The sequence below is a fragment of the Aquarana catesbeiana genome, linkage group LG06 (genome assembly GCF_042186555.1).
Source record: "Aquarana catesbeiana isolate 2022-GZ linkage group LG06, ASM4218655v1, whole genome shotgun sequence".
Classification (NCBI taxonomy): domain Eukaryota; kingdom Metazoa; phylum Chordata; class Amphibia; order Anura; family Ranidae; genus Aquarana; species Aquarana catesbeiana.
The window spans coordinates 248,898,125-248,915,459 of NC_133329.1; the positions used below are offsets into that span (position 1 = coordinate 248,898,125).

General features: G+C 42.4%; 1 protein-coding gene across 2 annotated transcripts in view; it reads right to left on the reverse strand.

Moving 5' to 3' along the window:
• Positions 1-5,492: 5,492 nt before the first annotated feature.
• The window catches only part of SF3B1 (splicing factor 3b subunit 1), an 82,236-nt gene continuing 70,393 nt past the window's right edge, over positions 5,493-17,335 (reverse strand). For both annotated transcript variants that reach the window (XM_073633153.1, XM_073633154.1), the window contains 4 exons: positions 16,532-16,663; positions 14,464-14,736; positions 11,792-12,008; positions 5,493-7,074 (listed from right to left, as the gene is read on the reverse strand). In XM_073633153.1, coding sequence (XP_073489254.1) covers positions 6,916-7,074; positions 11,792-12,008; positions 14,464-14,736; positions 16,532-16,663 — 781 coding nt within the window. In that variant the 3' untranslated portion in view covers positions 5,493-6,915. The remainder of the gene's footprint in view (positions 7,075-11,791; positions 12,009-14,463; positions 14,737-16,531; positions 16,664-17,335) is intronic.

Genomic DNA, 17,335 nt, shown 5'->3' on the forward strand with positions numbered 1-17,335 from the left:
ACAAAATAAGGTCCGTTGGCATGGACCATAGGGTGAGTACATGGATTGAAAACTGGCTACAAGGGCGAGTTCAGAGGGTGGTGATAAATGGGGAGTACTCAGAATGGTCAGGGGTGAGTAGTGGGGTTCCCCAGGGTTCTGTGCTGGGACCAATCCTATTTAATTTGTTTGTAAACGACCTGGAGGATGGGATAAACAGTTCAATCTCTGTATTTGCAGACGATGCTAAGCAGGGCAATAACTTCTCCGCAGGATGGGGAAACCTTGCAAAAAGACCTGAACAAATTAATGGGGTAGGCGACTACATGGCAAATGAGGTTCAATGTAGAAAAATGTAAAATAATGCATTTGGGTGGCAAAAATATGAATGCAATCTATACACTGGGGGGAGAACCTCTGGGGGGAATCTAGGATGGAAAAGGACCTGGGGGTCCTAGTAGATAGGCTCAGCAATGGCATGCAAGCTGCTGCTAATAAAGCAAACAGAATATTGGCATGCATTAAAAGAGGGATCAACGCAAGAGATAAAACGATAATTCTCCCACTCTACAAGGCTCTGGTCTGGCCGCACCTGGAGTATGCTGTCCAGTTCTGGGCACCAGTCCTCAGGAAGGATGTACTGGAAATGGAGCGAGTACAAAGAAGGGCAACAAAGCCAATAAAGGGTCTGGAGGATCTTAGTTATGAGGAAAGGTTGCAAGCACTGAACTTATTCTCTCCGGAGAAGAGACACTTGAGAGGGGATATGATTTCAATTTACAAATACTGTACTGGTGACCCCACAATAGGGATAAAACTTTTTCGCAGAAGAGAGTTTAATGAGACTCGTGGCCACTCATTACAATTAGAAGAAAAGAGGTTTAACCTTAAACTACATAGAGGGTTCTTTACTGTAAGAACAGCAAGGATGTGGAATTCCCTTCCACAGGCGGTGGTCTCAGCGGGGGGCATTGATAGCTTCAAGAAACTATTAGATAATCACCTGAATGACCGCAACATACAGGGATATATAATGTAATAATCACACACATAGGTTGGACTTGATGGACTTGTGTCTTTTTTCAACCTCACCTACTACGTAAAAAAAAAAAAAAAATATATATATATATATATATATATATATATATATATATATATATATACACACATATACACACACACACACACACATACATACACAAGCCTTTAAGAGGCATTATGTGCAATTCTCATCCCCCTCCTTTCTTCTCTAGCTCTCCCAGGATTGGCTGCTCCACACCTCAGCATGATTGGGCATGCTGAAGTCATGTGACGACTTTTCTGGGTTTTGACTCGATGTAAGTGATCATAGCAGAAGTCCAGTGTAAGAAATACACAGGAGAAAATTCATGTTGACTAGGGAGTCTACTGACATGACTCCACCCAAGCTCCAGCCAACAGACCTACCCACAGAATCTGCAGTTTGTCGGTTCTCATAACAGAGGAGAGACATTTGACAGGTAAGGATACATGCAGGAGGCATGTATATCCTTATAGATAACCACAATGGTAGTAGTTTAGACAGGATGAGAGTGGGTTTACATTCACTTAGGTTTCAGCTCCCCCCACATTTTCTATGGAATGGACTTTTCTATGGACCGGCTAGGCCACTCCAGGACCTTAATGTGCTTCTTCTTGAGCCACTGCTTTGTTGACTTGGCCGTATGTTATGGGTCATTGTCGTGCTGGATTACCCATCCATGACCCATTTTCAATGCCCTGGCTGAGGGAGAGAAGTTCTCAGCCAAGATTTGATGGTACATGGCCCCAACCATCATTCCTTTGATGCGCTGAAGTTGTCCTGACCCCTTAGCAGAACCACCCCCCCCCCCCTCCAAAGCATAATCTTTCCACCTCCATGTCTGACAGTGGGGATGGTGTTTTTGGGGTCATAGGCAGCATTCCTCCTCCAAACACAGCGAGTTGAGTTGATTCCAAAGAGCTTGATTTTGGTCTCATCTGACCACAACACTTTCACCCAGTTCTCCTCTCAATCATTCAGATGTTCATTAGCAAACTTCAGACTGGCCTGTACATGTGCTTTGAGCAGGGGGACCTTGCGGTCACTGCGGGATTTCAGTTCTTCATGGCGTAGTGTGTTACCAATTGTTTTCTTTGTGACTATGGTCCCAGCTGCCTTGAGAACATTGATCAGATTCTCCCGTGTAGTTCTGGGCTGATTCCTCACTGTTCTCATGATCATTGAAACTCCAAAAGGTGAGATCTTGCATGAAGCCCCAGATCGAGGGAGATTGACAGTAATTTTGTGTTTCTTCCATTTGGGAATAATTGCACCAACTGTTGTCACCCTCTCACGAAGCTGCTTGGCGATGGTCTTGTAGTCTATTACAGCCTTGTGTAGGTCTACAATCTTGTCCCTGACATCCTTGGACAATTCTTGGCCATGGTGGAGAGATTGGAATCTGATTAATTGCTTCTATGGACAGGTGTCTTTTACACAGGTAACAAACAGATTAGGAGCACTCCCTTTGGCTGGGTTCACACTGGTACAACACAACAGTCGCACGACTGTAGTTCTGACTTTGCCCTGCGACTTGAAGTCTGAAAACCATCCAACTTCAAAGAACTGGGATGTGACTTTGATCCCGACAATGCTAGGCACTGTGTCTGGTATGAATCTTTAGGGGTTAACTCCACGCCAAATAAAAATAAAAAGGCATGGATCCCCCCTCCAAGACCATACCAGGCCCAGGACTAGGTCTGGTATGAATTTTAAGGGGAACCCCCACGCCAAAAAAACAAGCATGGGGTCCCCCCAAAAATCCATATGAGACTTATCCGAGCACACGTCCCGGCAGGTCAGGAAAGGGGGTGGGGACAAGTGAGCGCGCCCCCCCCTTGAACCGTACCAGGCCGTATGCCCTCAAAATGGGAACAAGGGCCTCTTCCCGACAACCCTGGCCATTGGTTGTCGGGGTCTGCGGTTGTCTACCCCTACGCATTCACCAAAAAAAAAAAAAAAAAAAAAGTGTCAAAAATAACAGTACACAGGTTTTTAAAGTAAATTTATTAAAGGCAGCACCGGCGTCTCTTCAGATTTCTTCTCCCCTCTTTGGCTCTTCTGCCTCTGCTGGCTCTTCTCCCATCTCCACTGATGTCTTCTACCCTTCTCCGGTTCCTCTCGCTCTTTTGCCAGGTCTTCTCCGCTGTTTTCTCCCTCTGTTCTTCCGATGTTGACTGGACGCTCTCTCGTTTTAATGTTAGGTGCGCGGTGAGCAACTACTTATATTGGCATGGGGCTGGGGTCACCAGGTGACATCATCCGGAGGCCTCCGACACCGGCCAGGGCATGATGAGGAGGTGGCAAAAGGGATGTGGCATAAGGGATGGGGCCTCCAGATGACGCGTTCCGCCCCATTTTATTTTTAGATGAATGAGTAGGGGTACAATGTACCTGACACTCATTTACATAGGGTGGGGGCCCCCTTGCTAAAGGGGCTTTCCAGATTCCAATAAGCCCTGCAGACCCCGACAACCAATGGCCAGGGTTGTTGGGAAGAGGTCCTTGTCCCCAATAAAGTATCCCATGTTGAGGGCATGCAGCCTGGTACAATTTGGGGGGGGGGGGGGTGCTCGCTCGTCCCCATACCCTTTCCTGACCTGCGTGCTCGGATAACGGTCTGGTGTGGATTTTGGGGGACCCCATAAAATCCAAGCCAGACTAAAGGGTCTGGTATGGCCTTGGAGGGGGAACCCAAGCAGTTTTTTGTTTTTTTTATTTTGGCGTGGGGCTTCCCTTCAAGATCAGAGCACAAGTCGCTTGCCAAAGTCGGATCAGTTAAGACAGCGATCAGACTTCAATGACATTCAATGGGCTGAAGTAGGATCAAAGTCGGACCAAAGTAGTGCAGGGAGCATTTTCATAGTCGGACAGACTTGTGTCGGACCAGTTAAGCAAGCTCTCATAGGGAAACGTTGATTTCCACACATGCGACATGAGCTCCCAATGTCAGAGCGCTTGTCGTACAAGTGTGAACCCGGCCTTTAAGAGTGCTCTCAGCTCGTTACCTGTATAGAATACACCTGAGAGCTATAAATCTTACTGATTAATAGGGGATCAAATACTTATTTCACTCATTAAAATGTGAATCAATTTATAACTTTTATGAAATGCGGTTTTCTGTATTTTTGTTGTTATTCTGACTCTCACAGTTAATATAAACCCACCATTAAAATTATAGACTGATTATTTGCCAGTGGGCAAACGTACAAAATCAGCAGGGGATCAAGTACCCACCCCCGATAGATAGTATTACTTTATTTACAATTCTATTTTCACTTTTTTTTTTTTTTTTTAACATAAGTGCATAACCATAGTGACACTGTACTACTCTGGGGAGAGGATTGCATACTTGTTTCAGGTCAGTGAAATTAGAAATTTTAATCAGCATGACAGCCAGGCAACTAGTAAAAGTGATAAGTTAGCAAATTGAAGTCTGTTTTTCAAGATACAAATTTCACTTAGCTACCGTCTTTCCCTCAGCACCTTGCTTTAACTTTTTTTTGCAGTTTTGCAGAATAAACAAATCCTTATACATAAGGTGTACTATTTATCTGCAGCCATATCTTTCCTGTACAGCCTTCTACAACAGGCAGAATTTATACATCAGTCAACACCTCTCAGTAGCACAAAGCAGGGGTGTGGATCTGAATTCAGTGTGCAGAAAAGGGAGAAGAGCTCTGAGAATGATTGAAGGAAAGCCACCCCCCCCCCAAAAAAAAAAACTACAGAACAAGCACAGCTGTGGCTGACAATCACAGGCTGTGTGCTGGAGCTCTCCTCCTCGCCACCTTTTTTTCTCTTGGTGTTGGGGAAAAGTGGTCAGAAGGGGCTCAGACAAATAACAGAGGAAAGAGGCAGCAAAGCAAAATCACACTCCGTGTTTTGCATAGGAATAGGTACACAGTATAGAAGAGCATCAAAGAGGTTCTACAAGTGTATGCAAAAATCTACAGATGTTGAAATTTGCATAAAAATGTTTTTGCACAGGGACTTGCTAGTTATAGGCACTATTCTTCTCAAAAGGTTTAGACTAGCCAGTTCAACTTTACCCTTTACACAGTTGACCCCCACACACAGAAAAAAAAAAAAAAAAAAACCTTCACTAGAAGAAAAAAAAAACCTTTGTCACCAGTGCAAACATTTCTATATTTTCCTACCACTGCATAGTAATATTTATTGCCAACTTCTTTCTGAACTACTCTCTATACCAGGGGTCTCAAATTGGTGGCCCTCCAGCTGTTGCAACACTACAATTCCCATGAGGCATTGCAAGGCTGAGGGTTACAAGCATGACTCCCATAGACAGAGGCATGATGGGACTTGTAGTTCCGCAACAGCTGGAGGGCTGCCAGTTTGAGACCCCTGCTCTATACCAATACCTTATATTTATTAGGTACTCTCCCCTCCTGTAACACTCCTAATAATTCCAGACTGTAAAGACATCAAAATGTTTGGTTCTTGTGGTTTTATTATTTAATTTGCATTTTATTCTTCTGCAACCTACAATATCAAAACGCATACAGAAAAGACATTTTATATTCACAATTGTATGTTATGTGTTGCAACCTTGCGTTTAACTTGCAAATTCTCTAAACCGTCAAAGCAACGATTACAAACGCGCCATTTCATTTAGATCGCTACTGATTGATAAAGAATATTTATGGAACAATTTTGCCACACACTTTTTTTTTCTTAAATAAAAAAGTTCTTCTGCTCTGTTAGAATCAACAATGGATATTTAAAATGATAAATCAAAGCTATAAAAGAGAAGACTGGAAAACCCTGCTTTGGGGTTGGACACAAAAATGCTTAAGCTCAGTACCCAAAAATTACAGGAAAAAAAAGTGCAAAAAAAAAAAAAAAAAAATCTTGTGTGGTACACCATGGAACAGAAATAAAACCTGGCTTGTCATAGCTGGAATACCATCTATACAAAATGTGTAACTGTCCTTCATCTGATGTGCTATGGAGCAGTCACTAAAAGTAGTTTGGCAAAGATCCATACCAAGAAATGTATATGCATTTATGACATCTCAATTATTGGGGCTGGGCATTTTTGAACAAGCTGTCTTATAAATATAAACGTGTTTCAGGCATCGCAATTGACATCCAGTAACGCTTTTACCCTAAACAGATTTGTTTCAGTTCCAGATTAATGCAAGTGCCTACTAGGAATTTTAGTTAACAAAATATATTACTTATCCTGATTCTGTTGCAGAAACTGAAAACCTTAAATATCAAGGAAATCCTTACAACACTTCCAAGTTAATATACTTTATTGTTGGCACATCCCAGCAGCTCTGATATATGTGATGTAAATTCAGCCCTAGCTGCTTTTCATTCCCTCCTGAGTTTTGTAATGATAAAAATGGGTTTATTTTACACCTGGGTGACTAAACATTCTGTCAGTGCAAATGGGCCAATTACTAAATAGCTCGACATATGGTCATGTACTCCAAAGGCATCAGAATGCTTTCATCTTTAATATTTCTCCAACTCTGAGCCTTCCAGGACCCAAAATGGTGTCAGAATAAGCAAACTGACCACTTTGCAGCTTAAAATGCACTACAGAAATATATAGGTCATTTAAAGTGTAAATAAAAAGGAGTAGCAGGTAATTTACACATAAAATGTTTATTTCCTCAGGTTCGCATCGTAAAACTAGGAATGATGTCTAAAACAGACCTGGCTTATATAAAGAAATTTCAGATTTTGTTGGCCACATCTACTTGCGATAGCCTTAAGCAGACTTGCATAAATACATGCTATAGAACATTTTCATAGGTGAGCACTAACACCAGCCAGCAAGAATGACACAAAAGACAACAGAAATAAAACAAAACAAAAAACAAAAAAAAAAATTAAGGAGCATTTTACAAGATGTAGTCAAGCTCGTAACGAATATAAGTGTTCTTCTCATCATTGTAGATACGGGGATAATGGGCAATCAAAGCATCTTGTGACCCAATGTATATGGAGTTGTAGATTTTCCAGTAAACATCCCTGACTTTTCTTGCAGGATGGAAAAGGCCCTTAAAAGAAATAGAAAATACGTTAACTTAAGGCCTATGTAAAACCACCAGCCCCAACCAAAATATATAATGGCAATTCAACTACTTAACTCCAACCTGTAAGCAAAGTTAACAGTTTAGGCCCAATGATGGGTTTACCAAGATGACGGTAGATTTGTCAGTAATTTCTAATGGATCATTCATTTATATGGGTTCAAGCCCTAGTGACCAGTGCTTACTCTAAATTGGTAATTGTCGAGGCCAATTGCCTCAGCATTTCACAAAGGTAAGCTTGAGCACAGAGTGTTAAAAATCATGCTCACTAGTTAAAGTCGACCGTGGAAAACAATCACACAATTTTATTACATAGCATTAACACAAATATCAAAATTTGATAGGGTCACAAGCAACTATGCTTATATGTACATTTTACCTAAACAAAAGATGATATCCATCAAAAACCATTAAGACATATGAGCAGAATTTATATACATAACTGTAAGCGGTTTCATCACATATTATTCTTTAGTTAAATATAAACAACCCCCCCCCCCTTTTTTTTAATACTTACTTGCTATGTGTAATGGTTTTGCACAGAGCAGTCCTGAGCTTCTTCTTCTAGGATACCCCGTCGGCCCTCAAGGTCCCCTTCCTCTTTTGGCAAATACCCCCAGAGGAAGATGCTTTCCATGGGAGGGGGGATGGGAAGAGACAACCAGTGTGTGCTCGCTCCCCAGTCGCTCAGTCTGAATCTATTGATCCTGGTAATTTCTTTTGACTAAAGGATGTACTTTTTGGTAGCAATTACCTCTGCTCACAGGGTTTTAGAATTGGCTGTGCTTTCCTGCTTCAACACTCCCTTTCACCCAAGGTGGTTCCTTTGCTCTGCCTAAATCAGGACATTTGTCCTAACACAAAACATCCTAAGAAGGTGCTTCATTCTATAAATGTTGTCTGAGCTGTTCAAGTTTATGTGAAGTGCAAAGCTTCATTTAGATGGCGATTCCCACTTTGTTCCACTTACAGGTGTCCGCAAGTGTCGGGCTGCTTGCTGATACACTTTCTAGGTAAATTTGTACTATCAAGAGCAAGTTTCTACTTTGTATGTTCCTCAACAACCTCGGAACCAGAGCCAACATCTTAGTACACACCCTGGGGACTGTGGACAGGCTGAAAGGCAGTGCCATAAACTGATCGTGGCGATCCTCCATTGTGAAAATTATGAAGTGTAGGTAGACATCCTTGATAATCACCAATGCCTGGAAGTCCCCTTGATGGACTGAAGCAATCACTGACCAGGTTGGACTCCATCTTGAATTTTTGCATACACAGGGACTTGAGACCTTTGAGGCTTGGTAACTATAAGTGGGTTGGAATAGAAGCTGTGAGACTTCTCATTTGGTATAAGTGCGTTAACCTCCTAGGACAGCAGTCCAATTTATGGCAGAGGAACTAATTTTTGGATTTTGAAGGTGTCACTGGTTTGAGTGGTCACCTTCACCTTAAGGGGGTAAGAGTGTGCTTTCCCCCCAGCCACCTTCTGGGATGTGGGCATTCAAGGTTTGTTCAAACAATTGTTTGTCCTCATAGGGCAGCCTCTTAATATTTCTTGCAGAGAAGATCTGCCACCTTTCACTTGAGCAACAGGATCCTTCTCACGTGGACAGACATGGTTCCCATGCTTGAAATCTGCCTTATGTAATCTTCCAAGGCATCCACTGTGAAACTCTGGGCTCTCAGAAAATTTTCTAGGAGCTTCCAAATAGCAGGATCTTCTGGATCGGAATCTCTGGAATGGACTATGGATAGCTTGAAGAGGGCCTCAAATCTCTGATGCATGTTGCTTAAGACCAGGACCTCATCCACAGAGACCCTCAGGGTCTTATTTAAATAGTACATAGCCTGGTCAACAGCCAGAGAGTCCTATTTCTTGAAGAACACCTCCTCCATGGGGTACTGGTGAGCAAAATTCTTTAGTGGTGAAAGCAGGTTCTCTAGGTGAGCCCAATTTGCATACAATAACTTCTTGTAAGTGAGGGTGTACTGGAAAAATACTTGGGAACAATTGGCAGCCACCATGACTCAAAGCCAGTAACTTTAGAAAAAGGAATGCCAGTAACTTAAGGTTGGTGTGTACCACATCAACCAAGTCTACCTTGGTTTTTTGCCTTTGAAAGACCCAGACCTGGATATTGGGTCCCTGGAGGATTTATACAGAAGATTTGTGATCCTTGACAGCTTCTACCTCCTCCAGAAGAATTCCCGCCAATGTTTCACCCGCCCAGATATGGCTGCAGAAATTCCACCCTTGACACAAAAGTAGTAAAAAAGATGGTGACCCTGAAGCAGTGGAAGCATCAGAGAAGGGCAGGGATTCAGAAATAATCTGACCCTAAGAGGGAGCCATTGCAAAGTGAACTTTGCAGGTGTTCCTCCCTACCTGTTCAGGTGCTTCAAGGATAGGTACTGTGTTCAGGGGATGGGTTAAAGTGCCAAACATGCAATGATGTCATTGCACACACATGCCAGTCCCCCCTTTGTACTGGGGCATCAAAAGCAGTGGCGGTGTGCCAAACTCCCCAAAAACAGATCCACTATACAGGGAAATACTGTCAGGAGGAACTGCCACTTGCTCCACTATATCGGAGAAGGCCCAATCTTGACCAATCACATTGGTCACGCCCCACAGAGCCTATAGGGACTACATTCCCTTCTATGGGGGAGAGATCACTGTCCTGGACCTGTAATGCTCCTAGCCAGCAAGGTTACCAATTACACTAGAGACCGCTGCCTGCAATATTCCACACAGACCATTAGACATTACAGACTGTGCCTGGTATTAAGTTCAGATACTATTAGCTGTAGCGACCAATCTGGATAAATCTACCTCTGCCCTGACAAGGGTGTAAAGAACAGGCTAGGAGTAATGTGCCCATTAGTAATGTCCCCATGAGTCCAGCAAAATTATCTTCAGAGACCCAAGGACGCACATCAAACAACTTCAGACACTAGCACAAAACTGAGGTTTAGCTAAGCTTGGAAGGACTATATACCCGAGCAAGGATTCTTGGCCAGTGTACATTAATTTGCCCAGACAAGTGATCCCCAGTGCATGTGCAGGAGCACCATTGACTCGGCCCAGCCAAATCAAAACCGCAAAAGATTGTGAACCTGAAGACAGCCAGCTGAAGAGGTCAGCGGCCGGTGAGGGGAGCTCTGAGACACAGCATCGCTGTAGTGAAGGCAAGAAAAAGTTCTGCTTTAACAAATATAAATTTTAAAATCACATCTTCCCCCTTGAGTCAGCCTAAACTGCTCAAAGCTCTTAAGCTACAAACCTTCCTCTATATGCGAAAGACTGTCGGTCTTAAAATATCCTTTTCCCTATAGGCAAAAAGGTTTATATAAGCCACAACACAATCAGCAAACACTCTGCAGCAATTAACAAAACAATTGGATGCAGCGCTAATACCACAGGCACCTCATCCCTACTTATCCAGTAATCACACATTTCCCAAACATCAAATGCAGACTGCTGAAAGAACTGTTCCGTTCATCTACCCATGTATATCTGGCAAGAAAGGGTTACTTGAAGTCCATGTGCCCAAGCTTTACTCATACATCAATGATACCCTTTGCTTCCTGTCAGAATACAATACTTTAGTGGGGAAGATTCCCCCCATCCACATAAACAGTGCGTGTATGAATGGGAGGGGGGGCGGGGAGATAGTAGTTTTTTTACGTTCAACCTTCAGGTTTTGAAGCACTAGTACTTTCATACCACTAAGGCCCCTTTCACACTGGGGCGGTGGGGGCGTCGGCGGTACAACAGCGCTATTTTTAGCGCTGCTGTACCGTCGTTCTTGCAGCGGTAATCGGCCGCTAGCGGGGCGGTTTTAACCCCCGCTGGCGGCCGAAAAAGGGTTAAAATCCCTCGTACAGCGCGGCTATAGCCGCGGTATTGCCGCGGTATAGCCACGCTGTCCCATTGATTTCAATGGGCAGGAGCGGTGAAGGAGCGGTGAATACACCGCTCCTTCACCGCTCCAAAAAAAAGCAGTTTGCAGGACTTTTTTCACCGCCCTGCCTGCGAGGGCTTTCACACTGAACAAACAATGGAGGCTGTTTAGGGGAGGTTTTTAGGCGGTATTTTTAGCGCAATACCGCCTGAAAACCGCTCCAGTGTGAAAGGGGCCTAAGAGTGGAGACCTGCACATTTGCACACTTTATCACGTGAACACTTAATGGACTTATAATTGTGGTGTATTGATTTATATGAAATTGCATTATACTTTTAATTCATTTCACTATATGATCTTATAACATTTTTTTTATATTAACTTGTTTAATAATAATAATAATTCGCACTGAGGGGTTTATGTAATTTATTTCAATGATCCAGGCAAGAGCTGTATTCTTGCGATATAGCCATTAATGTACAGTTAGGATATTTAAACAGCTGCTATTGGGAAGGGGGATTACAAAAATGAGCCAAGAGTTTTCATCTGTGTTAATATTACTATTAACACTGGCTTTGAAAAGGGGACTACCACAACAGTTATCTTACAGGTTCAAGAGATATAATATATATATTTTTTTTCAAATATGCATCTTTTTCTCTATCCTTGTGAACAAGTGGGGTTGTAAGTCCCATGGAATTTGCATTTCGTGCATCAGTAAAGTTATTTTATTTTACCCCCAAAATCCAAAGAACAGAAAAAAAATACTCTGGACATACCTGTAGGCAATACTGCAGCATTCGGCACGGCCCAATAGCAACCCTAAGGCCTTCAAGCGCTCCCATGACAGCCTGGATTACATGAGGAGATGTCTCAAACACATTGGGCCATACATAATTTAACAGATGATTTAAAGAATCTTCACAACCAAAACCATAAACTCCAAGGGACATGTGCTGAACAACGGCACTGGCTGTTTGCCTGTGAACAAGATCCCTAAAGGAAAAAAATAAAAAAAATCATGTTTCACATATTTTAGTCTCGTCAACTAAATAGAATCATGTACAATTTAACCAATTTAAGATCAGGCCTATTCTCACATATGTAAAAATCAACATTTAACCAAAATTCGCTTTGCACTCCTGTGACCCGTTTTCAGCGGAGAGCGGGCTGAAGTCCGCTCTCTGCTGACATCATAGAAATTGGTCCAGGCACCGCGTCATCATGACAAAGTCTCGATCCGCCAGGTGCCTGGACGGATACCCGTGTACAGCCTCTCAGCTCCCTGCCCCTCCACAGATCTCAGCACTCCAGTGAGCACGGGAGGTAGAACGGAGAGCTGCTGACTGACAGTCTACAGCTCTCTGCTCGGGGATCTGAGATAACCGAGCCATCGGCGATGTTCGATCGCCAAGTTCTAAGTGTAGAGGTGTCGGGGGACAGATGCAGCGTCAGACCGATGCTGCATCCACCTAGGCAAGTATGATTCTGGGAAAAAAAAAAAAAATCCACAACATACCTCTTAAATGAATTTTAGTGCACAGACACATACACCACAAATTATCCAATTTTTCGGTAAAATATAAAAATATAAGTAAATAGATACCGAACGTTTCACGCTTCAAAAATGTGCACACTAGTGAAACGATGACAGACTAAAGTAAATGAAATTATCCATATAGGTGAAGCTTTAAAAACCTTTACAGGTTATCACTTAAGATTTATACCGGAGGTATTGTGCTAGAATTACTGCTCTTGATCTGACATCTGCAGTGATATCTCATATGTGTTGCAATCACTGTTTACTTATACGTGCAGAACTGATGTGTGCATTAGCCTTTGCATGCGAGCACAGGGGTACTTTAGAAAAAAAAATGTTTTTTTCTTCTTTTTAAAAGTGGAGTTCCACCCAAAAATGGAACTTCCACTTTTTGGATTCCTCCCCCCCTCCGGTGTCACATTTGGCACCTTTCAGGGGAGGAGGGAGCAGATACCTGTCTAATACAGGTATTTGCTCCCACTTCCTGGCATAGATCACAGCGGCGCCGCTGACCTACGCCACTTCGACGCCTACACTGTCCTCCACCGCTGTATTCTGTGAGACACAGAACACAGCAGGGACCAGAGAGGGCGGGCAGCGTGACTCACGCATGCGCAGTAGGGAACCAGGAAGTGAAGCCGCACGGCTTCACTTCCTTATTCCCTTACAGAGGATGGCGGCGGCAGCTGCCGAGAGCCGACAGACAGATCGGCTTCGGCTGCCGACATCGCGGGCTCCCTGGACAGGTAGGTGTCCATATATTAAAAGTCAGCAGCTGCAGTATTTGTAGCTGCTGGCTTTTAATATTTTTTTTTGTCAGCGGACCTCCGCTTTAAATCAAACTTTATTACTATCACAGGGGGTGAACAACATCCCTTGTGAGGGTATGGGCAGTGACAGGTACTCTTTATTCTCTGCACTCTGATCTCTCCTCTGCCCTTAAAAAGCATCTGATCAAACCAAGATGGGAAAGCATCAGATCAAACTTAAGCCAGTAATGGCTTGTTTAGATCCTGGCGAAACCGGAAGTGACAAAAGTAATTGCTTTTGGTTTCTTAGACCATAGAAATGACCAGGGATGTTCTTGTCCTCAGTCATCTCTATGGTCAGTCGGCGGGGGCAGGAGAGCACGAGGGGGGAACCCCTTGTGCCACCTGTAAAAGCAATCCAGGCGGCTAACTGCTAGGATTGTTTTTACAAAAAAGGAGCATCCCTGGCTAAAAATAAATAAGATACTGGGATGATGCCTGTAGCTGCTGGAATTATCCTGGTATAACCACTTCAGCCCCAGCAATCTACCAGTACATCACAAGGTTGAAGAGGTCAACTTGGCCATATATTGGAAGATCTTCTCTGGGATTCAAAAATTTGTAGTTATTTTACAAACCTTGTTCTTCTGAAAAATGTACAACTCAGTAATGCATTTGTTTAAAGTTTAGTGAGCTACTGGATTTAGTAGGTGCAAACTTTTTTCTTGGTCCACTATTTGCCATTGGTGGAAAGGCCAACTTGCTGTAAATACCAGCATATGCAAAGCATTAGTGATCACTTAGATACATGGCATTAATTGCTTCAAAAATGTTGTTATATGAACCCATAAGACAGTGTTGACTTTACTGATGGAAAAAAAAAAAAAAAAAAAATTTTGATAAAAAAAACTGTTCTCCACTTGGAGAATAGCCCAGAGTCATCACAACACATACTTATTTTTGTATAAAATGACAACATTTAAAAAGTAAATTTTACAATATTAAAAGACAACATAATTAAGCAAACCTTGCATATGGGAGGTGTCCATTCCAAGAATAATACATCAAGCAATGACGTTTAAAAAGTTTTATGAGAAAAAAAAAAAAAAGACAAAAATACAGTGAAGCATACAAAAATTTACTTAAAACAATAAAATATTACCTATCCATCAAAGCATCTTCGAGCAGAGGTGTTACTGCATAGATATAGTCCTTTCCCATTTCTCCAATATACTCGAAAAGGAAAGACAAGGATTTTAATACACCATTCTGAACATTAAGTTCTGGGACTCTATATTCATTCATTAGCGCTGGTAGAACTGTAAAAGGTGAACATGTTTCTGCAACAATAGCGATTGCAACAGTGGTACACACTCTGTTTTGCCTTTCTTGCACTTTTAGGTTATTAAGCAGTGTAGCAAGCACATCATGAGGTCTAAAAGAAAAAAAAAAAAAAAAAAGATACACAAAAGCCATAAGAACATATACATAATATGTAAATATTTACATTTATGGACTGTGCTACATCCATACCGAATGTGCTATTTTAGAGTATATTTTACATTCATCGTACAATTAGACCCCTTTCACACCGGGGCGCTTTGCAGGTGCTACAGCGCTAAAAATAGCGCCTGCAAAGCGCCCTGAAGGAGCCGCTCCTATCTCTCCAATGTGAAAGCCCGAAGGCTTTCACACTGGAGTGGTGTGCTGGCAGGACGCTAAAAAAAGTCCTGCTAGCAATATCTTTGGAGCGGTGAAGGATCGGTGTTGTATACCGCTCCTGCCCATACCGCCAGCTATACTATACCATACCGCCAGCAAAGCGCTGCTGCAGCAGCGCTTTGCGGGTGGGTTTTAACCCTTTCGCAGCTGCTAGCGTGGGGTAAAAGCTCCCCGCTAGCGGCCGAATAGAGCCGCGAAATTGACGGTAAAGCGCCGCTAAAAGTAGCGAAGCTTTACTGCCAACACACCCACCGCCCCAGTGTGAAAGGGGCCTTATAGTGACCCACTGGTAAAGCAACCAAAATGCATCTCATTAGTTTAGTGTCTGTGTGCGGTGCTTGAGGTTTCACCGTCAAGCCGCAAAGAGTGCGTTTAAAGCAAATCTAAACCCTCCTACCCGTTACAGCCAAGGAAGCCGCCTCTGACCTGCAGTTGCCATGGTGCTGTATATGTGATTCATTAGGATACCGGCCTTGATGGCTTGACAGGTTGGTTGAAAGCTCAAGCAATTGTGACAGCAAATATTCACAGTATGTCTTTAAAAGGTAACAGTTTTGGGATACTATTAAATTAATTGGTTTAGTTCTACTTTGAAACAAAAAATAACACTTTTGTTTTCATATACATTATACATAAATCTACAGAAAATCAACAATCTTTGTAGTCTTTTTTCCAAAGCAGGTGTGAACCACACAGCAGCTGTGCCAGACATGTCAGATGTACTTGACATAATACTGCTAGAAATTTACTTCGCCATTTGAAATCTTTTAACCAGTTACCTTGTACAACTAGTTAACAGTATCGAACAGCAGAAATATGCCCCCCCCCCCCCCCCCCCATAGTTAACTAGTTACAAAGTTATCAAGTTTCAGAAACAATGTGCACAAAAGTAGGTTTATTTGCCTTAATACTTAGAGCAACTGATGAGTCACAGGACTTGTTTCACATGAACAGTTAAACTTTCATTCATGCATAGTGCTGCACAAACTGCTCATGTATGGCATTAAGATATGATAATAAAAAAAAAAAAAAATTATATTATAATACACACACAAAATAAGTATTGAACACGTCACCATTTTTTGTAGGTAAATACATTTCTAAAGGTGCCGTTGACAATTTTCACCACATATATCGGTAACAACCCATACATACGAAGAAGCCAAAACAATTAATTTCACAAAATTAAGTTATGTGTAATATCCATGCTTTTTTGCAACTCCCTTTCTTCGTGGGTTCAATACGTTATCCCTGCGTCATTCCATTTCATTACACATAACTTATTTTCCTGAACTTATTTGCTTTGGTTTCCTTGTATGTATGGATTACATGGTTGTTACCAACATGTGGTGAAAATTTCATGTCAATAGCACCTTTGAAAATATATTTACCTAGAAAAATGACGACCTGTTCAAAAATTAATATTCACATACACACACATACACATATTATATATATATATATATATATATATTTTTCAAAACTTAAAATTAATGAGGAAACATTACCCAATAGCTTTAGCAATATAGCCAAATGTGTTCACAGTGGCTCTCCTGATGGCTTTTTTATGAGCCTTCAGCAGTTCTAAAAGCTCAAAACAAATTCTCATCCACTCTCTTGCTGAAACATATTCTGCGCCCCTAAAAGAAATAAAAAGAAAGGACAAACAAAAAAGGACTTTAAGCATGTATTTTAACTAAGAAATGACACAAAGACATGCCCCATCTGGTATACTGTATCTACATTTCTACTATATCTTTGTCAAAGATAGTTAGCTGGAAAGAATTGCCTTGCAATGCCAGCATTACACTCTATTCTAGTCCCATCTTCCATCATGGCAGACGGCTTGTAGTTCTCAATGAACTACCAGCGTGCTGATCAGCGCTCTTGTAGTTCATGGACTCTTCTTGCAGCTCAACTGTCAACCTGTACCTTCATACAGGTTCTTGCTGGGGATAGCCCACTTTTGTACAAAATCTTTCCCAAAATGGGAATCAGGCTAATAGACACTTGGGAGGAGCAAAGGAATTGTCAAGTTATTTTAAACTTTTCCACAGAGTAAGGGCTCTTTCACAGGGGACGGATCCATGATGAACCGCCCCGTGAACATCCGCTTGCTCAGCGGGGATCACTCCGCCGATCCCCGCTGAGCAGGAAGATGACAGGTCTGTCTCTGCACACTGTGCAGCGATGGACCTGTCAGAGCGCCGCTCTCCCCTATGGGGGTCGGAGGATGACGGACCACAGAGTCCGTCGTCACCCGATCTGATAACGGATGGAAAAGTAGGTTTTTCCTCCGTTACACTTTTTCG